Source organism: Cebidichthys violaceus, unplaced genomic scaffold, assembly GCF_023349555.1.
Source record: "Cebidichthys violaceus isolate CVI_PGR_0920_01 unplaced genomic scaffold, fCebVio1.0.p SCAF_14, whole genome shotgun sequence".
Taxonomy (NCBI): Eukaryota; Metazoa; Chordata; class Actinopteri; order Perciformes; family Stichaeidae; genus Cebidichthys; species Cebidichthys violaceus.
In genome coordinates, this window is record NW_027176307.1 from 11722355 (window position 1) to 11747354 (window position 25000).

The following is a 25000-nucleotide window of genomic DNA, read 5'->3' on the forward strand; positions in this document are numbered from 1 at the left end:
GTTTAACTCTTTATGTACAGATGTGCATTCCTAGATCTACAGACAAGACGCTCTAGTGACTGTTCCAAAGTCTAAATGGGATCAAGCAGCCGTGAAGATGAATTTACGACATGTGTGGATTCTGTCTTCATTATTCCTAAAAAATATATTATAACTGTTGTTATTGCTGTTCATTAACAATCTTTGATGAGTTCTTCAATTTCCTTCAGCTTCGTCTGTGTTGAAGTTGTGGCTTCGCAGGTTCTGGGTTAAGTGTCGTTCAGTTCACCATGACAAAGAAAAGTCGCACGCACACACACACACACACACACACACACACACACACACACACACACACACACACACACACACACACACACTCACACACATACACACACACACACACACACACACACACACACTCACACACATACACACACATACACACACACACACACACACACACACACACACACACACACACACACACACACACACTCACACACATACACACACACTCACACACATACACACACACACACACACACACACACACTCACACACATACACACACGGGTCACATTATACTATATCTTTTTCCTCTCCTGTATCTGCCAGATTGGCATTTTTTTTACTTTGATATTGTTCCACAGTGCCAGGTGATATTGCCTTGATCGACTCCATTAAAGGCAAATAAAATAAAATATAAATTCACTTTCATTTCAAATTCTCTAACGACACAAGCAACTATCTTTTTTAATGACGCTTTAAATAATGGACATGTGACCCTTTTCACAGCATTTGTTCCTGATTTGAATTTTGCAAAAAGACACTTCATCTGCAGTCATTTCATTTATTAAAAAGCAACGTGTGGTGCTGGTTATTAAATTAATATTTTAAAATCAATTATGTGCTGAAGTGAAAGTGAATTTCCAGCCCTGACAGAATTGTTAATGAAAGAATTACAGACTATAGTGCAACTAATTCCCTTTCCTCCCAATCTCCTCTTACTCTCTCATCTCAAAATACACTGTACAGTTAGAAGAAATAAAACATAGTAGTCCCACTTGTACACAACATCATACATTAGTAGTCAACTAGAAAAAACAGTAAACACGGCCACACGTGATTAAAAAACGTCTAGAAGTTCAAAGTTACATTTCATCGTTTTACATTGTAGTTGCTATTTTACCTCCTTTACTCGGCGGACATTTCAGACTGCGTTATTTATAGAAAAATCACAAAGTTCACATTTAGGACTCTTCGAGAGTTGAGGAGCATTCAACAAACCAAACAGTTCCCATTTTAAGTAGCTAGTTAGTCACACGCAGCATGAGATTAAATACGCAACAGTTTGGAAACACCTCATGCAAACACACAAAAAGTTGTTTCTGTCCTCCAGAGCGACTGTGGAGCCTCACGGGGCAGCGACTCTGAACGCAGCGACTCTGAACGCAGCGACTCTGAACGTAGCGACTCTGAACGTAGCCCGCAGTTCTGTTAGAAAACACATGAACGGCTGAAGATAACTGGCAGGGGGGGGGACTTTGTAGTTTGTAGAGGGGGAAAAGTCCATCATTTTGTCAGTGCTTTCACCAAGAAATGTTCCTTGGTTGACGGAGAAGGCCTCAAACATTTTGGTCCAGTGATTGCAACTCAAATGCAACACGATTTGTTTCACTTCCAGAAGGAATCAGTTGTTGTTGTTTTTTTTCCCGAGCAGAATAAAAGAGAAAACCTGCTGGTCGCCTGGAATGCAAATGTGATTTTATATTTTATTTTTTTTGAGATTTGTGATATTCTCGCAATTTTTTCTTACATGGGAACCCAAGAAAAGTGAACCTGAGACCCATTATTTTTGGTCCCAGTCTGTGGCTTTCAGAAACCAGGCTCTACGGATGTCCATGTGGTGATATCGTTGGCACTTTCAACATTAGAATTTGAGTGGTGAGGTGAAGAGAGGGAGCTGCTAAGACTCTGGCGTCTCTCTGGTATCATTTTTGTCCTCGTTAGTCTGCAGGCGAGGGCGAACGTGTGCACTGTCGACGGAGATTCAGCCTCTGTCGTTTCCTTTCTCCTCCTTTCCCCAATCTTTGTCACGCTTCCGGTGTTTTGGAAATGCAATATATCAATCGAAACAATAAATAACTAATCAACTAATCCAACTAAGATGCTTCTCTGTTCCCTCATAATCATGACAGCCATTTTTCAGCTTTTTGGCACATTTTGTACGGTACAAAAAATGCCAATCTATGATGAGATTCAGGACGATCTGACAGTGATTGTCACTTCTGTGAGCGTTGTCTGTGGAAGATTCTGAAATACTTCTGTTTTTAAGGAGGGGTGGATGCTGCACATTAGGCTGATTGGGCACTTGATCTGGCCTCCAGCTTTTCAACTTTTTTTTTATAATTCAGAAAAAGGGAAAACTAAATTTTGCCTGCTGAAAGAGATGGGCGAGTGTGACGAAGGACGCTTGGCATCGAGAGCCATAAGGACTGAGGTGGAAGGGAAACTGTTGCCTGACCTCAATCCCTCTTCTGGGGTTGTTTTCTTTGTCTCTATCTACCTCTCCCAGTCTGCCTTGGATGGAAGTATTTAGACAGCAAGAGACCAAAACTCCTCTGTCTGTATTAATATGGTAGAAAACACCCAGTGGCCTTTGGGATGCTGCAGCTAGAACGTCTCCTGTCTGTCTCTCCCAGTCTGCCTGTCTACATGTCTGTCGGGTGTTCAGTCTTTCTGAATTTTGGAGTATTGTAAACATTGTTAAGATTCACATAAAAAAAAAAAAATGTTAATACATCTGTTATGTGTTTATGTATTTGTGCATGCATGTGTGAATTCACATACGCATTACCTAATGCCTGTGTATGTCAATGCGTGTTTCCTGTACACATGCACGAGTGGAATGAAAGTATGTCAATCTACACACAGCACTGTCATTTTAACATTCAACGTTTCTGATGAAACAACAGAAATAAAATGTGTGGCTGTGTACTCGAGCTCGAGTCCAGGACCGTGACTTGTATCGGGATCCCATCTTTGCTGCAACGAGAACCCGAATGCACCAAAAAAGTAACCGTAGAAAAGAAAGATGTCTGACATTCCTGTATCGGTAGTCTTGCTAGTAGATGCTTGGTCAGTCAGGTTGGAAGTCCGGTGTCTGATGCTTCAGGCACGAAGAGCAAAAAGGTCCAGAGATCTCTCAGAAACACGGTCGGTAATTCACCAATGAGCCGCTTTACATCCCTTTTACTTTCCTTCACAATGCAGATGCCCAACATCACAATAGGAATATATTGGGTCCCTCAGAGACATTAAAAAAAAGAAAAGAAAAAAAAAAGCAGGTATTATCGGAGCTGCCTGTCCTGGTGTTTCACACATGTCCTGCAGTTACCGTGTTCAACCATAAGAGGCCAGTGTTTCATCAGGAACAGAACTAACCATTAGAACAGCAGACAGGCAGACCAGGGAAGCGATCTGATTACTGTGGGGGGGTGGGGGGGGGGGCACAGGTTGAAACGCAGAGTATCTTCTGTATCCTGTCTACTTGTCTGCGTCTTGGCTGTTGTTTTTATTAAAAGACAGTTGGAGTAGTAAAAGCAGGATGTTAAGCAGTGGTGGTTGGTAAGGCAGCGCTCCTGGAGTAGCTCCTGGTGTTTTTACTTTGACCTGAATGAAGAGAGGAGAGGGTTACACGAAATAGTGACTGCATCTCTTTTTATTGCTTCAGCATAGATTTAAAGGTAAATGTTTATGTGAACCTCTTAAACTGCAACTCTTTGAGAGGTAATTGAGGACAGTGAGGATTAAGAGGGTTACGTTGAAATGCTTAGCGGTGCATTTGCTCAGCGTCGTCCTTGATAAAGCGATTCACTCAGGCAAAAAAAGCTGAACAACATTAATGTTCAATGAGGACATCAGAAGCACTTGTCCTGTGTATTATAATTATAATTATATTGCATTTAATAAGTTCTGACTTATGAACAAAATGAATGAGACGTTTACGGTCACAACTTTGGCTCTGCATTGTTATCTATTTAATGTTTTTAGACGTCATGATGTGTTTTGGATTATGCTTTACAGTCATCTGAATGCAACACATGCTTTTTGGGGTCAACAATACATTGGCCTTTTTTTCTCTTCGCAAAGAAGCTCACATTTCTACAAAATTCTGGAGGCGGCGAATGTTGTGAAGTTATTTTGTGTGTGTGCGCGCGTGTGTGTGTGTGTGGGCGGCTGGGTGTGGGAGATTTCTATTGGGACGATACAGCTGATGCCCTTTTTTTTTTTTTTTTTTTTTTTTTTTTTTTTTTTTTTTTTACTGGTCCCTGTGGCCAAAGTCAATAAACACCAAAGTGAAGGGACAACAGCTGGGGAACAATGATAGCATATAGATGATGTTTGTGCAAGTGTGTGTGTGCATATGCATGCGTGTGTGTGTGTGCATTAATGTACAAGCACAAGATGTCTATCAGCACATTTACTGTGTGTTGTTTGTGTGTGTGCTTGTGTGTGCTTGTGTGTGTGTGTGTGTGTGTGTGTGTGTGTGTGTGTGTGTGTGTGTGTGTGTGCGCCCCTGCATCTGTGTATATTCATGCTCCAGCTCTTGTGTGAGTTTGCAGCCATTATCTTGGGGGTCGATGATTTATGATCTGTGTTATGACTTCCACAGGGGACATATAAAACTACAGAATGGTCCTTTATTGCCTTTCTTCTTTGTTTAGTCCTTTGTTTCATCCATCACTCTGTGTTTATCCCCCCCCCCCCCCCCTCTCTCTCTTTCTTCTAGTCTCTCTCGCCTATCTTGATCTCACTTTCTCTCTCCATCTCTGTTCTCCATCTCTGTCTGTCTGTATCTGTCTCTAATTCGTTCTGGCTCTTTTCTCTAATAAAAACAGTTATTGATCAACTGTCTGCTGTTCGTCAGTGGAATCGCCATTATTTTTCGTGTTGTTGTTGTTTGCTACAGTTGTGTAAGCTTTTGCTGTATTGCTTGGCGCTTCCACGGGACGAAGTGAGACAGCGAGATTGATGCCGGTCTGTCTAAGCCTGGACTCAGACTCATTTTGTGTTATCCGATTCCTGGCTCTCCGGGCATAAGAATAGCTGAAGATCTCAACGAAACAGGAATCCGTGGTTTAGAGTCTCTGGAAATCCCCGCATTAAACTACAATCTAGCCTGCCAGGACACAAAATAAAAGCTTCCAAATGCGACGATAACAATAAAACAGCTAACAATGAAACAAAGCTTCAGTGAGGGTGACATCGAGGATACCGAGGCTTTCATTAACACGCCCCACATCTATTTGCCACTTGTGTCGAGGTGATAAAAGCTCTACATCAGTGATAACTGATGAGACCTTGGGCTGATAAATGATAAGCCCTTATGCTGATACAGCGAGAATGTGCTTATATCATCCTCAGTGCAGAACTCAACATATGACACACAGATAAAAAATGTGTTGATGGTGGGGTTGGACTTTAAGAGGGTCTGAGGAGTGTATTCCAGGAATGACAGCTGGATTTCTGGTCACCATTTAGCACAATTTGATCCTCATCTTTAAGACTTATACTGTGGGTATGTGATGAAAAACAAAACATCATCAAACTATCTAGTTTGAACATGTAACATTTGTGTATAAATAGAGAATAACAATACTTACATGTACATGGGCTGTAGCTGAAGGTGGGAGGTCTTCTGAGGCCCCTGGTAACCATACGAGTCGAACCCTCCTATAAAATCAACTGCACAAAAACAACACCAATTAGAGAGAGTGTATGCCTTATGTGGTTATCAACATGGGAACCTCCCACCACCGATGAGTCATTGCACGAGGCCTCCTACACCTCAACATTTTGTACCAGAACCAGCACCTCTATCGCTGCCGCTCTTTGAGCCAATCAGGGTTGTAGGCATGAACCTGCTTTGAGAGAAAATCTGCCCTCAACTGTATGAGATGATTCAAATCTAATTCTATCTTTATAAGGAAGACCACATCTTATGAAGTGATGTATTTATGCCTTGAGAATACTCTTAACTCCTAAATTATATAGGATGGCTCCGCAGATTCCGGTGCTGAGGAGTTGCCAGCAGGTGGTTGCTTTTCTCAGACTGAGGCAGAGAGCCTGGACTTTTGAAGAGAGGAAGCCGTGATATTTTCTTTACTTTGATGTTGTAGAGCTCATAAAAGGGTGCTTCCTTGCCTTGATCAGCAGCGTACTTTCGCATTTATTGAGTGAGGTTTCATACCATCAAGTACAATGTGGAAGTGGCAGCACACTGCAGAGATGAAAGTGGCTTTAGGAATACCGTAAGCCTGCAAGAAGCAGGGATGTAAGTCCAAACATGACGTGGAAGCCAAACACAGTCAGGCAATTAAACTAACTAGTTTGTGTATGCCTCTATTAAAACACAGCAATATGTATGGAGATGTTGTGTTTTCATATCTTTCAATCTCATTATAATGAGTATAGAGAATATAGTGCTGTAACTCTTTTAAAAGAATATTTTGACATTTACGAGCAGAGTGCAAACAGCTGTTTGCCGTTATATTAAAGCATGGAATTTGGAATTTAGCACCTTTTAGTTTGGCTATTTTGCTCAGAGATGAGAACATCTATGCCTCTCATGAAGGGGTGACCGTGGCTAAGTGGAGAGCAGGGCCTCCTTTCAATCAGAGGGTCAGAGGTTTGATTCCTGCTCCAATAGTCTCATGTCAATGTGTCCTTGAGCAAGACCCCAAAATTGCTCCCGTAGCTGTGCCTACGGTGTGTAGATAGATACTCAATTGTAAGTCGCTTTGGATAAAAGCGTCTGCTAATTGACTGTAATGTAATGTAATGTAAATGAAGCTACAGCCAACTGGTTAGCTTAGCTTAGCACAAAGACTGGAAGCAGGTGCAAATAGCTAGCATGGATATTTCCAAACCTTAAAACCATTTTTTTATTTTGTTTTTTGTACAGATTAAAAAAAAATAATAAACAAGTTTTTATGCTAAGCTAAGCTAGCCGGCTACTGGCTCTATTGCCAATAGACAGAACGATTTCCACTCAAGTCTCTGGATCAATGTATCTGTCCTCACATACCTGTCTTCTTCTTTTCATTCTGTTGCAGTTAAAGACGACACAATTCATAATAAGCCCCAACTTCTTGGCTGTGAGTTTTCCCACTTCTCCTTTAATCCTCTTAATGCATTCATGTGAAATCGTGATTACGCCACACAACGGGACGGCAGACGATCTTCTTTGTCTATCAGCAGTTTTCCCGGACTGCTGCAATACTGTGGCATTTTATGATCATTCGGTTCATTATGGTTGTTCAGTCAGACAATGCGGAGAGGTTGCCTGTACTCGATGTGCTCCTTCTTTGTGCGGATCCTTTTGTGGAAGAATGGCCTGGTGTGAACGGTAACGGTTTCCTGCTGATTCATGCTGCAGTGAAACAGTCTCAGCAGAGTTTCTTCCATGCTTGACCCTTTGAACGCAAGAGGAAATCGAGCCTCTAACCTTGTCAGCGTGCTGCCTATCAAGCTTGCAGCAGTTCAATTTAAAAATTCAGATATGTTATTCATAAGGGGCAAGCTCATGTGAGTACATGAACAATTCTCACCAGAGGCCAGAAACTGCAGTCTGGTCTGTAAAAGAACAGATCTCCTGAGTGTTCTTTTATGGTCAGATTATCTGAAATTATTGTGGTACTCGGTACACTTTCCAGTGAGTGCTAACTATTGACACAAAGACCGATACGCACAAAGATTGCAATCTTTGCGTTTGTGTGTCCATCTATATGTGTGTTGTTCATGTGTGTATGTCTGACAAGAATCTGTCTGACACATTCAAGGAGCTGTGAGACAGATAAGACTCCCTATAATGATTAATCTCGCACACACAACCACACACCTATACACACACACACACACTTCAACACGCACACATTCACACATGCACGGAATAATTATGAGAGTAATTAGCTTTCTCAGCAACTCAGAATCTTCATCGGTCCTCAGTGAGTATTAGCTTCTTCACCCAAGGCACATTTCCCTACAAAGCTGCCTGATTATTGTTTAGTCTCCCAGACTGCATTATCGCACAGTGCTTTTCCACAGCCTACGCCTCGGCAACATAAAAAGATCACAATGAATCCCGAAATCGTTCCGGAGAAAATTCTATTCTTGTCGCGTGAAAATGATGTACGTGACATGACGCCGCCATTGCGTACATAATCACTGAGGCTTAATAGTGGCCCCGAAAAAACTCAATTTGAATCCCGAGTCCTTCTGATAACATTCGTCCCTTGAGAAGAAGTGTGAAAATGACTTGTGTGGCTCACAGTGTTACCGCCCGTTTGTGTGCCGTTTGCATGCTTTCTCCCGTCTCTGTGTGCTTTCGGTTCCTTCTGCAGTCCAAACACATTATATTGAACTAGAAACTCTAAATTGCACGTTGGTGTGAATGCGAGTGTGAATGTGTTTGTCTACAAGTGTTAGCCCTGTTATAGACCGGATACTAGACATGCAAAGTCCAATGCATGCTGGGCTCCAGCAGCTTACAAAGTGGATGAACAGACGGTTGCAGCTGACTTTGTTAATGCTACTAAAAAAGTTGTACTACTACTACTTGGTTAGGGTCAGAAAAAGTGTCGTGGTTTGGCTTACAATACCTACGCTTGTAATAAATATGGACGTAATGTCACGTGACATAACGGTGTCAGTAAAATGACTCATCTTTTGGTTTGGCATGGGAAACAGACGTCGGTCCCCAGAGTTAAAGTCCTGTGTTTGTCTGACCCATCCACCTGGCCTGACTGTCTCTCTACTACGTTCGTTGCTCTGAGTGTCTCTGTTAAAGATGGGCTCACATTAGAGTTAGTTGAAAAGCTGCCTTGCCGAGGCAGCTATCAAGCTATCGAGAGCTATCAAGATGTCGAGGGCCGCTGCCCAAGCGTTGGTATTCATCCCCCGAGGGAGTCTGACCAGGCTGAAACAAGGCTTCTGTCTAAGATTTCAGTTGTTACAGCGAAGATAACAACGAATCAACAAGCAGCATTTATACATCACTGAGCACATGAACTCTCACATGGATACACAGCATACTCCTCGAGTCATCTGAATTTGTTTAGTTCTAACAAGCTCTGTCTCTCTCTCTGTCTCTCTCTCTCTCTCTTTCTCTTTCTCTGTCTCTCTCTGTCTCTCTCTCTCTCTCTCTCTCTCTCTCTCTCTCTCTCTCTCTCTCTCTCTCTCTCCCTCTCTCTCTCTCAGGGTGCCAAACAGCACCGAGAGCCAACGGCCAAAATACCACAGTTAAGCACAGGCCCAATAATAACTGTTGGGCATTAAATATTTAGACACGGAAACAAGTGGCATTTCAGTTTTCCTGTCATCACAAAGCTTATTAAAATGCATCGGTAGAAGAACTCTGATCTCACAGTAACCCCTGAAACTCAATTATACAGTGTTGCATCACTTATACTTAACAATGTGACGATTGGATATCCATCTGTGGCCTCATTGAACACAGAGGTAGTTTGGTCACATGAGGCGCCTTTAGAGACAGCTGACCCACAGTTTTATGAAAACTGGAAATAATTTCCCCCGAAAATCTCAATCCAAAATCTGCTTTGTACGAGAAGAAAAGCAGGAAAACGTGTCTACCTTCACTGCTTTAAACTAATACCGCTGATCCCGTCTGCATTTATCACCTGTCAATATTTATGGGTTAGCAAACACCGCCCTCAATTCAATGTTGAATAAGACATGCTTGCGTATTGATCCGCCCGCAGCTGCGTCTACTTTAATGGAATAACTAATCTGATGGCCTCAGATAAATGGGCTCATTAAAGCGAATGCTCACAGGCACGCACTGCATTCAAAATATAACAATCGCAAAATCAACATGTTGATTTGTCTCATTTTCCTCATCTGACGCTGGTATTACCCTTCAAATGCACTTCACTATCTAAATAGTAGTCAGTGTCACATTTTCCTGTAGACGTTGCACACTTCCCAATCAATGGCTGTATGGATGAATGGGTGAACATGTTTTGTTGGTCTTTCCCTCTTTGATTCTCCCTATGACTGTTGCTTTTTGATGATGGCTGGGAGTGTTGAGTATGTGGTCGAGACGCGTGAATGAAAGACAACTTTGATCGAGCATGAAACTCTTCATCCTTCACAGTGAGTTCTCTCGTCTCTTCTCTCCGCGTGTCGCTGTACATGAACGAGCCTGGCTGTAAGAAGCTGGAGGCTATAAGGTTCCACTTTGAATTCTGTCTAAGTGTTAGTAGAGGCCCTCAGTCCAAGATGGCGTCGTTCAAAACGTGCTCCTAGAGTGAACGAAAGGACACGCCGGGAAATAGCGATGAAGAGAAAACAGAGGAACAGAGTTAACTTCACAAGTCTGCCTCGATGCATGAATAAAGGAGCACCAGACGCATTAACTAAAACCACCTGAACCTACTGTACCAAATATGGTCCAAATTGACCAATCATGAAAATGAGGCAATCTTATCTTAGCGACCGTAACTAAGCACAGCAGGTCTGTGAACTTTGAATTTCTGCACATATTGAAGCAGCGTGCTCTGGGCTGTGGTAAGTGCGATACATGACATTATAAGAGTTTGGAGGGTGGAGCATTAATTTGACCTTTTCAGAACCAAAAACACAAGAGCAAAAGTGTAAGGAATGGATTAAACAGTGTTTGTCTGCTGTAACGTGAGCTGCACACGTGAGCATATCCTGCTAGTTAGCTTACTACCTGCAGTAATAACTTAACCCAAGTCGTACTTCATTTTACGCTAGGACATGATAGCACATCTACAGTCTCAAATACCAATTTTACATTTTCCTCATCAAACTCACAGTACTAGTACTAACTAGCTCTACACAGCAATACCTGAACAACATTGCTTCTTTATTTCCATGTCTTCTGCATGGATCATAAACCGGAGAGGACGCTGGGACATGCAGCTTCGGCCTCAGTCTATTAGCACGATATTATGTCCGTAGCCATCAAGTGCATATTTAAGAGTTTATGTTTTAAATGTAATGTCTTTGCCTGACATTTCAACCAACTCTTTGAGCTTAATTAGCAGCTGATAAATCAGTTGTCACAAAATCCACAGTTGGCGTCTGGTTTCCTAAGTCTGCGCTTAAGGGCACATTGTTTAAAATAAATACTACACATTTTGATGCTAATGCTGCCTCGGTTATCACAGTAAACGGCATATGTGCCTGGACTGAGTGAGGAGCTTAATATGAGCAGCAACAATGGCGCAGCTTAGTGAAAAGTTAATAGACTGAGAAACAGTGGCTTTCACCGCAGGATGAATATAGACATCAAACATTTTTTTTTTTTAGCCTTTTGGGGTCTGCTGGAAAATGTGTGTGTACATGCACGTGTGTGAACGTGTACTTACAGCTATCCTCTTCCTCTGAAATGAGCTTGACCACGTAGCAGGCGTAGATAAACCCCATCAACTGGAGACAAAGAGAGCAGCAGAAACATTATTCTTTTGTGCAAGACAGACAGACAGAGAGACAGACAGACAGAGAGACAGGTAGATAGATAACAGGGAACGCATGCACATTTAACAAATTGTTCAAACAGACAGGGAAAACAGGTGTTGGTGTAAGTGGAGCAGAACAGCTCTGTGGTATTTTGCTTCAAAATAGAGCCCTTGAATCAACGGACACACACACACACACACACACACACACACACACACACACACACACAGGGTGATTAATATTGTCAATGACGACTTCAAATTTAGCCTAAAGTTTCATGGTTTTAATACACATCTTCAAAACATACAACTAATATAAAAAAAGAAGGAATGTCACAATGACTCCATTACGGCGCTGTGGGTAAACATTAGTGAGATTGTGATCACTGAAATTGAATTTCCAGCTCCCCGTGTTACTTCGGTGTTACGATGTCAAGGTTGATAGTTCCCTATTTGTTCCCTCACCGCCACTCTTGACGAGGGCTTTGTTGTGCCGGGCTGTAACTAAACGCAGAGGTGTACCTCACATTGTTCTCTCTCGCGGTCCCACCTCCGGTTGGAGCCGTTCACAAACATGAAAACAACGACGACTGCAGATTGAAACAATAAAGTGATAAGCGATAAAGCGATAGTTACAAAAAAGACGAGCCTGTGTGTGTGTGTGTGTGTGTGTGTGTGTGTGTGTGTGTGTGCAGTGTTCAGACAGTGATATAGCCGTCTACACTGGCAGAACACTTTTTGCGCTCTGATCTCCTCTCCCATTGGCTGTCTGTTTCCAAGGCGACCTGTCGGAGGCGGCTGATTGGAGCGAAGATGCGGTAAGGCGCGGTCAATGTGAGGTCGGCCTGTTAGTGACCTTATTACCCCGCAGCGTCAGAGAGACGCAGGCCGGCAATGATGGACGCATATGTGTTTTCATGAGGCATTAAACTAACACATTACCCTGAATATAGAGGCCATGTTGTTCAAAAGAAGATTTAAGTCTTAGAAAAAAAATGACATTGACCTGGTTGCTATTCTATTGACTACATGGACACATGCCAGCACGCACGTAAATACACAGTGAGCTGCAAATGTGAGCAACGACATTTGAGATTCAGAGTATACCTCAAGGTCTTGACCTCATTTAGTCTAAATAATGTTCAGCTCCCGGAGCTCCTCTCTCCTCCCACCTTTTCTCATACTTTCTCCCTCTCTTCCCATTTACCTTCCTGCTTCTGTTCCTTTCTCTCTTCCTCTGCTACCTCTATTTCCTTCCCTTCCTTTTCTTCCTTCCTCCTCTTTATTCCTCTCCCCTGTCTCTCACAAGTACATGACTCATAGAAATATAGTGTTTTGCTCAGTGGGAGATGAATTCACTTAGAGAGCTGAACCGAACACTGGAAGTAGACAATGCTGCGAGTATCAGCGAGGGGACCAACGGTGAGGAGAAAATCAATTTGGATATCGTAGGAGGCTTCGTGAGTCACAGATGTCTTTCGCAAAATTACCACTGGTCAAAGACGGTTTACTGGCAGCAAAATCTCCGTGGTCTCTCCCATTGACAGCAGTAATAGCAGAAAGATTAAGATGACCTCAAGCCACAGACTGCCTCTCCTGTCCGCTGTCACTCTAGCTCAAATGATTCACTACCAGTATCCACTTAAAGGACACTTTAAATGTCACAAAGTCAAAATTATATTTGAAAGACTTTCAGGAGTTTGGGGAGAGTTTTTTTTCTTTTTCTTCTCCTGCCACATACCCGTAGAAGCTGAACCGGAGCCCGTTGTTGCCTTCTGCTGGCTCATTGCCTCCGAAAATGACTTTTGGGTGCAGTTTTGTTAGAACCACTGAACAGTGTGCAGAGAGCGTCGCCGCCCGGCTATACAGAACATTTGATCAGCTGTGACAGAGCGCGTTTCTCTGCACATCAATATCCTGTTAATATTCTGGATGCTCAAGGATTCCATTTTTGGTTGTTGCTGCATGTAAACATAATATCCTGTCTACAATAAAGCAGATTTCATCTTCTCCCGATGTGAAGGAACCCAAATAAGATTGGTGGGGGTGCACCAATATTAGCTATGGGGTTGAGCCTTATCTTGTTTATTGTTGGACTTCTGGTGCCTGGAGTTATATTTGGACTACCCTGCTGCTCTTGAACCCCATACACTTAAATATCTATCATTTTGAGTTTTGCTGAGCTGAAAAGTTCTCCATGAAATATTAGTACACAATAAAATCTCCTACCAGAGATCGTGATATGACTAAGAATACGATGAAAAAACATCCAAACAACCATCCGAATGTCTTAGCCCACAACACTGTAAACTGACCTTGAGGGTAACTTTATTTATTTATTTTCTCGTCTGCAATATCTTACTCACGATGACTCATGCATTGAAGCTCACAGCATTCATATTATTCTATTGCCACCAAGTAAAATAACAAAGTAACTTTGAGGAAAGGAAAAGTTTATGTTAAAAATTGTCCTAGATATAAAGGGCTCATTCTAAGGTAACGGAAACACAACGACTCTTAGTTTCAGGTCAGTATACACTGATGAAAACAGGGTTATGAATATTATATTCCCTTTCACACTGGCCCTTTAAACTCAAAACAACCTCTTTCGACGCTTCCATTTTCACTGCCATTTCAACTTCTTTCACTAATTGCATTTGAAACGCTACTTCAACGTCTTTCCGTATTTAAACTATTTCGGGTGTTCTTCTTTTCTAAAGAAAATCTATCTTTTTCTAGATTCAAACTATTTTTGAGGATCTAATGAATTGATAACAATTAATGATGGTGACTGAGCACAGTTTGTTTGTGCGAGAGAATAAAAAGAAAACATTTCAGCGTCTTTGTTGTTGGAAATATTTCTTCCGTGGTTTTTGCAGCTTCTGTCTGCATTGGTACGGACTGAATCAAAGTGACTTCCTCCAGGGTTTCTGGTTCCTTTTCTTTCCATTTTGTCTTTGGATTAAGGTTACCTAGTTACGGCAGCAATACTGAAGGGTGTTCGGTGTGACAAGTGGAAATGGAAATGGCACCACTTAAGCATAGACAGGATCCCTGCCCTGATCAGCCTGACAAGCAATAAATTGTACAACTTCACCAATTCCCCTCACAGAGGCATGTACCTCATTCAGAGCAGAAACTATTTTAATGGGGTTTTATGTGCACGGTGACACACACTCTCCCAGGAGGCAGGGAGTCTTTATCCCATGTCTTAAAAATACCGTGCAGCAGGTGCTTGTTGCCATTATAAACAGTGTAGTTAGTTAAGCAACAGTGAGTCAGCAAAGCCCAGCATCGCTTGTCTTAAGGCAGGGATGAGTAAGGGTAATAAACTGCGTGTACTTTGCTCTCCACAATAGTTGACTGAAACATTTTTTCCCCCCTTCAGAGCTCGAACCGAATGTTCTGAACAAACGCTTGCAATGATAATGACTCCAAAGTGGGCTGCCTGCAGTGCAGATGCAACCTTTATTTTCACAATCCCCTCTCAATTCTTTTTTTTTTTTTACCATCTTGGTTTAGCGTGTTAGCATGCTAACATTTGCAGGTACTTTTTGACCTGACGACAACGCTACATCGGAGGTTAAACCATCGCTAACGTCTCTACAATTCATCCTGAAAGGGGACATGAATGTGTGCACCAAACTGACAATGACAATCAACCCAACAGTAGTCGAGACATTTCGCTCAAAGGTGGCGCAAGATCAACAGCCATCAGGACACTTTTTTTTTTTGCAATCTGTAAGGTGCAGTAGCTGTTGAGATATTTACGATATTCTGGTGGACCGACCGACCAAACACAGGCAGATATTTCCATCCCTATAGTCACACAACAATGTAAAAAAAAAATGCACTTATTGTAGATAACCAAAACCTTCAGGCACTGATATGAGATCATAATACACAACGTGGAATTTGTACTTTTAATAGCAAATAAATCAATGTAATAATTACAAAACTGGCCATTTGTTTCCTTTCTTTTCTCTACCAGAGTAATGACATATACAATATCAAGCTACTTGGACATTACTGGGTTTATTACAGCGAATGCTTCATCATCAGTGCCCCCAAAAGACTCCATTTGCCATGTGGCAAAGAAATGTCATTTAACTAAAAAATAAAACTGAATCATCATTCTCTCCTACAATGATGAAGTCTCAACTGCTCCCTTAGCAGAGATCCTGATAACACCTGGACGTTTTGAAAGGAGCTTGGGGAGAAGTTAGTTGAATGTCAAACAGCTGGTGTTCGATTAGGAGAGGGGGAACCTAAAGTGTGTGTTCTGCATATAGCCTGAGACCAAGGACAGATGACAGGGGGTAAGCAGTTATAGGTCAGTCACCCGGTGACGCAGTTTGTCCTCCACCGAGGAGGAAGGTGAGGTTGCAAGGTTTGAAACGAATCAGCTCACAGGTTGATGCACGACCAACATTTCCGCAGATCATGACGTTATTTAGATGCGTAATGAATTCTTTCCCATCGCCTGCGACTTTACACCCTCAACCTTCACACCGTTTATGAGGAATCTTAATTGTAGACTTGTTTGCCTGCCTGTGTGATAATCTCATCTGTGTTGGATGCATTACTCTATTATGAAAATGTATTCATCTCAAACGAGAGAATCCATTACGGCCGCATTTTTCTACTGCGGATAAATTGTGCCACGAAGAAGGTGCCGCGTTCATTGGATTAAATCTGTTTTGTGCTGAAGATGCCCACTTAAACTCAGACTAATGTTTTGCTCTCTGTGAATTATTTGTGAGGAAAACATTTTGTCAGCCTGTCAAAGCTGCAAAAAAAAAAAAATCGCTGCAATCAGTAATTATGTCCGATGGCTTTCATTTAAATTTGTTGGTGCTGTTTGATGATGGCGTAAAACTGCACACAATTTACAGCAACAACAAATGAATCACAAATTAAGTGAAATCCAGTATTAACCACACTCACCCTGCAATTTTGCGGCTGCCATTAACATCACTTCTTTCAAGCTTTTCTTTAATTGATTCAGGAAGTTCTTACGTGTCTTAATCTGAAAAAAAATGGGAGGTTTAACATATTCAGCAAATATGGGATTAGTGCTTTAGAGCACAGCAGTTGCTTTGGTTGACTGGCATTCAATTCTCATGCATTGTTCTTTCTCTTCCCTGATCTTTGAATAACAACAGCTATGAAAACCAATCGGTTCCCAGTGCTGCTCCCGTGGATACAATTCAACCGCAGCATGACATCATTGTCTGTGGTCAACGACGACAATGTCACACTCAATTCAGTCAATGGGAATTTAAGTAAAAACAGCACTTCATATGCAAATTAATACATTTATTTCACCCATGCTGAACAAGGAAAGCTAGAAACCGCTTCAGTTATTTTTGTCCTAAAATAATATGAAATGGTTTGTAGAATACAGTATGTGTGGTTGTGGTCATTAAAAAAACGATGCTCTTGATCATTGATCACAGATCATTATGAGAGGACAGATCAAGGACTGTCACTGACTGTCTACGAACTCATATAAATGGGTTTTTGGTGGTTCACAGTGGTCCTTGTTTTTGTTTTTTTATTTATTGTTTTACTTAACACCTACAAAACTAAATACTAATTTCCATCAGCCACAGCTGTACTTTTGTGTTAAGTGCTAATTAGCAAATGTCACGGATCAGATCTCAGATGAGATCAGCACAAAAGGGAGTAAATACAGTTTTTAGATATCCCTGATCACAATTTTTTTGCCACTGACTCTAACTGATGATCATTGATGATCCATAATAGCAGATATAGATCCCTTTGTTCTTTGATCATAGCAGTTGGTCTATTAAGGCTGCAGACTTTTTTTTTTTTTGCTACCATCCCCACATAATTTAACAGCTGAAGTCTGTACAGTGTACAGTGTAAGGATAACATTTATAATTTTTGATGGTGTACAGTGTACACCTTTAAAAATTCTAAATGTTATCCTGTTACTTTGTTATAGTCATTTATAGTGTTTGTTATTTCTACACAATTAAAATGATAAGGAAATAAAAGAATGCTAACTTGCTAAACTAGGAAGGGAAACATTATACCTGCTAAACCGTAGCATGTTAGCGTGATCACATTAGCATTTAGTGAAAAGCACCGCTGTCTCACGGCCTCACAGAGCTGCAGCATGGCTGTACACTTTTAATATAAATATATGCATGATAGTTTAGTACCATGTATATATTTGGTGTATGCAGAACAATCTGCAACTGAAAAGTTTACCCCTAAAGCGTTGCAGGGTGAGCAAAGGATCACGACTGTCTTCAAAGTTTATATTGCCTGATGGTTATGAGCCGTTTAGACAAAACTCCTCTCAACATTTTGGATTTTACACCAGAAATATGTCAAAGTTATCAGCCAATTTGGAGCAAAATAAACTTGACTGTTGTTCAGTATTCAATCTAAAATGTGTGCACCTTCTCTCAGTAAACTGCTTCAGTGCTAATATGTGTAACATTAAAACAAGCAGCATCGATAATGATAAACCATAACATTTCACAGACAAGGCTATTCGACTGTTTGCTGTGGATTGTCAAGTGTACAATTTGGAGGTTGTCTTTCATAAAACCAACAGTGGGTGATTTCAGTGATTAGTTCCTCCTCTCTGGTTGAAGTTATGCTAATCACTGACATTACTTGCAGGCCTGCACTCTGGACCGCTGAGCCGGCAAGAAGCCTCAATTTAGACATTTTTTGCTGTTGCAAAATGTCATTTAATTATCATTCTGTGCTACTAGCAGGTAGAATAAAGCTGAAAGAAAACAAAACTGTGATCACAGAAGTCGTACTCGCACACTCCCCCTCTGTGCTGCAGTCTGGCAGTGATGGTGTTAGCCTACATTTCACTGAGGACTCTCTGGATCTCCCTGGAGAAACCCCATGCTCTGCTTCAGCTCAGATCTTCATACTGTGCACAAATTATAAAGACACTTCTGGTGCGTTTTTTTGCGGTTTGGAAACTAATCAGTCGGTTAACGCTTCAAAAATAACACAGTATTTTGCAGTCAGGGAACAAACCAATCAGCTTGTAACATTATACGTCAACATAACAACACCTGAAGAAACTGGGTGTGAAACATGTCATTTATGAGATTAATGTTATAACTTGACACAATTTGGTGTGAGGTAATACCTGAACTTTTACAACAGATGGACCTGTAACTGTAAACCAGAGACAAAATCAGGGAGAAAGTGAGACCAGTCCGTCATACAGACAAACAAACACCTGCTCTGTTGGAGACCTTGACAGCTGAAATACCTCAGTGGCTTTTCCGACTTCCACTTCGCAAGTTTCCTCCTGATACAATATTATGTTGTTTCTTTGGACAACGATTCCATATACCATATTATTTCAAAGTCTGCCACAAAAACATTTCACTTCTATTTAACTCAGGGGTCTGCGATTGAAATGAGACGATGTTCAATTAACACATTAATAAAGTCACAGAAAGCAACTAAAACACGATTAGACAATTTGATTACTGGAAAGGAAGGACCGCTCAACAGAAATGGTGAAACAGACGTGCCATGGTAATTTCAAAATAAAGGTATATCTTACAGAAGATGATATGCATCAATATCAATGCATCGATGATATTTGAATCACTGAATCGACACAACGCCTCTCTTTATTAAGGGACTAAGGCGTCTAATTGGGGAGTTTTACGGTATGTTCATTTGAGATTCTTTTTACACTTTCCATCCAAAAATGCTTCTAATTTCTGAAAAAACATCGGCCTTACTTGTCACAAATACCCCCCTTCTTTTTATTGCCCAGTAGCAGTTAACCAGCCAGCCACCAGTAAACATGCAAACAACCAGTCAGCTTAGAGTCCAGCCTGACTGAACCATAACCCCACATTTAGTCAGCCAGTGGGCTGGTTGAACGTATGCTATTAAGGACCCTGACAGCGTTTCCACCAATTACAGTAAACCAGCCAGCCAGTCAGCCAGTGAACCAGTCAGACTGTTGAGTGTGTGCTCATGGAGCATGACAGTGTTTCCACACACCAATTACCGCGAGACAGTGGTACAGCCGTGTGGTGGCTTGGCACTCAGCCACACTATAAGTACCACTATCGATCGACAGAGTGCATGAGGAGAGCGGGCGCGCGCGCGAGAGAGAAAGAGAGACGGTCCTGCTATGTGAGGGAGGGAGCCGCAGAGTGAAAAACACATGCTGAAACTCCCAAAACTCTTCCTCTCTTTCCGTTGGTGCGACGCATGCAGTCAAATTGAAGCGTTGATTTGTTTATTGCCCTGTATTCATAATTGTGAGCTTCATTACAGAGGAGAATGGGATGAAAGGTGACAGGCCTCCGTCATTTCCGCTCTTTATTTCTCTCTCTCTCTCTCTCTCTCTCTCTCTCTCTCTCTCTCTCTCTGCTGTGTCTTCTGATCCTGCTAATTATCGCAGTTTGACAGTGCAAGAGAAGAAGAAACACAGAGGGCGAGGGTAAGTGACAGGCAGAGGGAAACAGAGAGAAGGAAATCGCTTTTTGTAAGAATGAAATAAGACGGAGAGAGCAAGGGAGAGATAGAGAGAAAGTCTTCTAAAGCAGCTTATCCAGCCCATTCTATGTTAATGAGGGTAAGAAGTTATTAACTTAATGGAGCCTGGGTGCTTTTATGCAACCACGAAGTTGCACAATCACCCACAATTCCCTAAACCATGGCAACAGACAAAGTTGGCACGGCATGGTTGTAATACACTTTAGAATACATTAAACTAAATGTACTAGTGACTGTAACTGTACAGAACACCAATTTAATAATTGCATTCATTTCAAAGCACTGCATCACACACACACACACACACACACACACACACACACACACACACACACACACACACATCACTAAAAGCACATAATTGAACTACTGCATATAACACAGGGACTCACTCAGCAGATATTTTTTAATGAACACCTAAATGTCATAACTAAAAGAAATAGTTCAATAATTTGGGATTTTTTTTTGTTGCTGCTTTTTGCCTCTGAGAGTAAAAATTAGAATATCAATACAACATCAATCTGTATGGATGAACTCTCTCATAATATTCAACCCGATCATATCCACGGAGCTCTCTCTCCGCTCCTTGTTTTGTTGGTGCTGATCTCAACCAGCAGGCTGACCTCAGCGCTTTCATCAGCGAGCAGAAGAGACAGAGGAGCATAGCGGCTAGCTGCTAAAATCATTTTGCGGCTAAAGAGCCGGATATTTCCCCGAGGAGTTGTTGGAGGCAGGGAGAGTGAATGTTGGTCTTACACTTGTTGAGTGGCTCGAGTTGCTTTCTCCAAATGAATGCAAACACTGTTTCCTGTCAGTTGAATGTGTTAATATGAAGCTGTTTGCTAACAGTTGTATTGCTGTACAGTGCTGGAGTCACTGTTTGTTGAGCCTAATTTAGCATAAATACTCTAACAGTCAGCCTTGCTCTGTCTGAAATCTGAAAGAAAATGCCTACAAGTAAGTTAAAACAGATAATTAGTATTTTGTATGTTTTGGCTCATGTAATCTTTCTCACAATACTAACTCGCTAACACTAACCTGTGCTCACAAATAATTGGACAAAGTCAAGATGGCTGCTTCCCTCTGCTGTTAGCCCTCATGCTATCGAGGCTAAACAAGCCCCGACTCCAGCTCCATAAGTAAAAGACACAAGGTTAATTTACTGTCTAGTGTCTGAAAGAAACAAATACAAGTAATTTGCAAAATGTTACAGGTCACTCCCGTTGTAACGCCCAGATGTAACAATGTGAATACTACATGCGAGTACTGCAGTCTGAAATTGCAGTGTGCACTCGAAAGTATTTATTTAGCTGAAGTACTTACAGCCAGGAGTATCTGCAGCGAGGAGTGGGCCACCTCTATGAACTGGAAATCCATCAGACAGCCGGATATAGATATATATCGGTGGTCCTCGGGTGCCCAGGAGGGAGGAGGGGTGATGGGTGTCACCCTGCACCCCGGGCCGTTCTCCATCCACCAGGAGCGATGCATGGACAGGTTGAACGTCAGGACGAGGTCAGAGTCCTGCCAAGAAAGAGCCAGGGAGACGGACAGAAAGAGTTGAATTACATCAGGAATGAACTACGACGCGAAGCAGACCTGGAACAAGGCAGCAGTGCAGGTTATAACCAGGTTTAAATTTAAAGCAAACTGTTTGTTGAATCGAAGGTCTGAGAGATAGAGACAGTGGAGGAGAGGGTTTGGCGCGAGCTAAAAATAGATCTGTAATTCCAATGATCTGGGATCACTCAGATTAGATCTGAATCATGCACAGGCCGGGTTATGATAAGGACAATAGGGGAGGGGGAGGGAAGAATGATGGGCGGAGGCCATGAAGAGAAAGGAAGCGAGAGGAAAATGGAGGAGAAGCTTGGAGAGGGAGGCAGAAAGGGAGGGAAGGGACCTGCAGCAAAACTTATTCTAGCCACCTAAAAGAAAGGCTCGAAATCAATATCCGTGCGCTATATTTAGAATATTTTCACTGCTTTATCTTGTCGTAAGGCAGCCCTTTTTCAACTGAACTGAAGTGAAACTCATTCACGCTCTCGTCGAAGCCACCAGGCTCCGTTAACAAAAACAGTAGAGATAAGTCCGGCTTTCAGTTCAGTTCCCCGTTGGAGAATATTCTAAACATGGTGTACACATTGATATTGATTTTTACCGGTGGGCCTTTTTCTCAGGTGGCTAAAATAAATGTTGTTGCTGCCCCGTCCACAGCAGTACACAGCTTTGCTCCCGTGCCGGTACTCGTGTCTGAGGACGTGCCGACCGCCGTCTACTGTAGGTAACACACTGATGAGTACCTCATACAACCCCACTTCAAATAGTCCAAACTACCCCTTTGATGTGAACGTGGCAAACATCACTGAGGGGTTATCTCAGAGAGTGCATCCATAGCCGTGAAATTGGCGGAGGTATTCTTGGTGCCCAGTGGATAAACCCTCACAACTTTGGTGATCGCCCAACGTCTCATCTAGCGCCACCAGCAGGACAACGTTTTCAACCGTCCCTGGGAAATATGTCGACATCTAAAAGATGGGCTGGCTAATTGCTACATATATTCATGGTCCCCAGAGAATGAATCTAAATGACTTTAATCCTTAAGGCTTGTTGTTCTACAGATACGGAGACATTGTCTTCTCTTTTGTTCACCTTTGTCCACCACAGCATGAGCAGTCCCGTCACTGGCAGAGCTAACTTTAATAAACAACAACCAGAAGAACAACAGCACAACCGACAAAGAGTAAATAAACAAACATTTTCGGCGCCTTGCTGTTTCGGTTCTACTTCCCCGTAGAGACCACATAGCAATCGCCCCTGCAGTCTGCTTTGGCTTCTCTACAAATCCTTTTAATTCTAAAAGCCTAAAAGACGCACAATAAATCAGTTATGATGGTCGTCTTGGTTTAAATAATGCAAATATTAACGACTCCACTTAGCAAGGAGAGACATAGATCATTCCACAGATGGCCGTGCAAACCGCACAACCTAATACACACACTAACAAATACATTACATACACACACACACACACACACACACACATGCTGTTTTGTCTTGCACTGCTTTGCCATTAGTCTAATGAAAAGCCTTAATGCTCTTTAAAAGCATGCTGAAAACAAAAACTGACTCATTTAATTTGCAAATTTTTTTTGCAGTAATACATCTCTTTTTTATACCAAGAAAGCAATAAGTTATAAAGTTTTGATTCCCTGTAGTTGTCAATCAAAATTCAGTTATATTAGTTTCCCAGCAAGATGTTCCCTCAATGGTTTTCTTGCTGTTTTATCGATATGGTAGATTTGCTTTAAAGATCTGAGATTGGGAGCATTTCGATGGACTCTCAACCTTTTCAACATGGCCATGGTGAGCAGCTAACGGTGCTAATAGCGCTAATAGTGCAAACAATGGGGAAAGTGCAAATAGCAAATAGTTGTTTGCTGCTATAATTATGTGGCTATTGTTAAATGTAGCTCCTTTAAATCTAAAACCAGTAGCAGCATCACAGAATATTAAATAATCTCCCTAATGAGGCAAAACCTCGCTCAAACTACATTTACACTGTGAAAACACACATTTAACGACAACAACATAGTGGAGTGAAGGGGTGAATAGTCCCATAAAGGCAGCAAAGCTCATCACTTTTCAACAGGAAACACTTTTTCACCAGGACTTATTGTGACTTATTTTAGTGACGACCACAAATGATAAATAAATAGAGCCACAGGGGTCCATGTTCTCGCATCAATATTATCCGTTTCTTAATACTCCACTTTGTCTATATCTACCTGCACCGCTAATCCTCCCCCCACATCCCTTAACTCCGTCACCTCCCTCCATATTGTTCTTGCTTAATTTTGAACTTTTCCCCTGTCTATTAATTCATACAATGGTCTCTCTTTCGTCTCTCTGCCCCCTCCCCTTTTTCTCCCTCTCTCTATTTCAGCGTAATGAGTAAATGCTTCATTAGCGCCGAGCTTGATTAATGCCATCTCCCCTTGTTGTGCTCCTCTTTTTAATGAGTAAAATCTCTCTAAATTTCTCTCTTGCTCCTTCTCTGCCATCACTCTCCCGCCGTCTGTCTCTTCCTGTCACTGCCTTGCTCCAAATCTTTCTCCCTCTATTCTTATATTTCATCCCCTCTTTTCTTTCTTGCCCCCGTTGTCTCTCTCTCTCTCTCTCTCTCTCTCTCTCTCTCTCTGTTAAATGGGGTTGCGAGGGAAGCAATAATTATTTCAGTACAGTCTCTATCAGTGCTTTTCTAATGAGCCTCTCCAACAAACACACATACACATAAACAAAAAAAGTAATTATGAGGAAAAAGCTGAATTTGGAAAAATGTCATCAAGGCCAAGCAGGATGCATTGCTTCTGATTCTGCAGTTTTCTCTCACGTTGTAAAGGCAATGAATGCAAAGAATGTTATTTATTTGTTAAGTTAGCTGTGCTAGCCACTTGTGGAATGTGGGAACAACATAAGTTGCAACTTCATTCAACTTGAGAGAAGACAAAGCAGCACTCATTGAATTTCACGTATAACAAAGAGCATTTTTTTAAAAGATCTTATGTAAATTATAAATATAACAAAACAAAAAATAGCAATAGTAACGAAAACAGGTAATCACTCTGCTAAAAAAAATGTGTAGAAATTGTTTATCCGCTTGGGAAATTAGCTTTCTTGCTGAGTTAGGTGAGAATCTTTTGCGTTTATCAAAATGTCTGTTGTACCTGTAGTGAAGCTGTATGTGATGCCATGTTATGTTATCTATATGGTTTCATTTAGCCACGTCAACATGAAACAAACCACACAGAAGAGACCGGAGGAAAGGAGCTCCTCTCGGGCTTCGCTCTCCTGTGTCTGAGGATCCTGTGCATGAGTTCTCTGAGGTTACAGGGTCGGTAATGAAGCTTGGAACCAGACTGGTACTAATAATAAAAAACCTGCATTATCTCCTTTCTATTCATCCGGCAGCAGTGAGCCGC

At 41.7% G+C, this 25000-nt stretch overlaps 1 protein-coding gene across 3 annotated transcripts in view; it reads right to left on the reverse strand.

Annotated features, from left to right (window-relative positions):
- Positions 1-25000, reverse strand: part of nkain2 (sodium/potassium transporting ATPase interacting 2) — a 70535-nt gene that overhangs the window by 859 nt on the left and 44676 nt on the right. For all 3 annotated transcript variants that reach the window (XM_068708871.1, XM_068708869.1, XM_068708870.1), the window contains exons 5-8: positions 21342-21542; positions 11400-11460; positions 5649-5730; positions 1-3654 (exon numbers count right to left, since the gene is read on the reverse strand). The exon at positions 1-3654 is cut by the window's left edge and continues 859 nt beyond it. In XM_068708871.1, coding sequence (XP_068564972.1) covers positions 3645-3654; positions 5649-5730; positions 11400-11460; positions 21342-21542 — 354 coding nt within the window. In that variant the 3' untranslated portion in view covers positions 1-3644. The remainder of the gene's footprint in view (positions 3655-5648; positions 5731-11399; positions 11461-21341; positions 21543-25000) is intronic.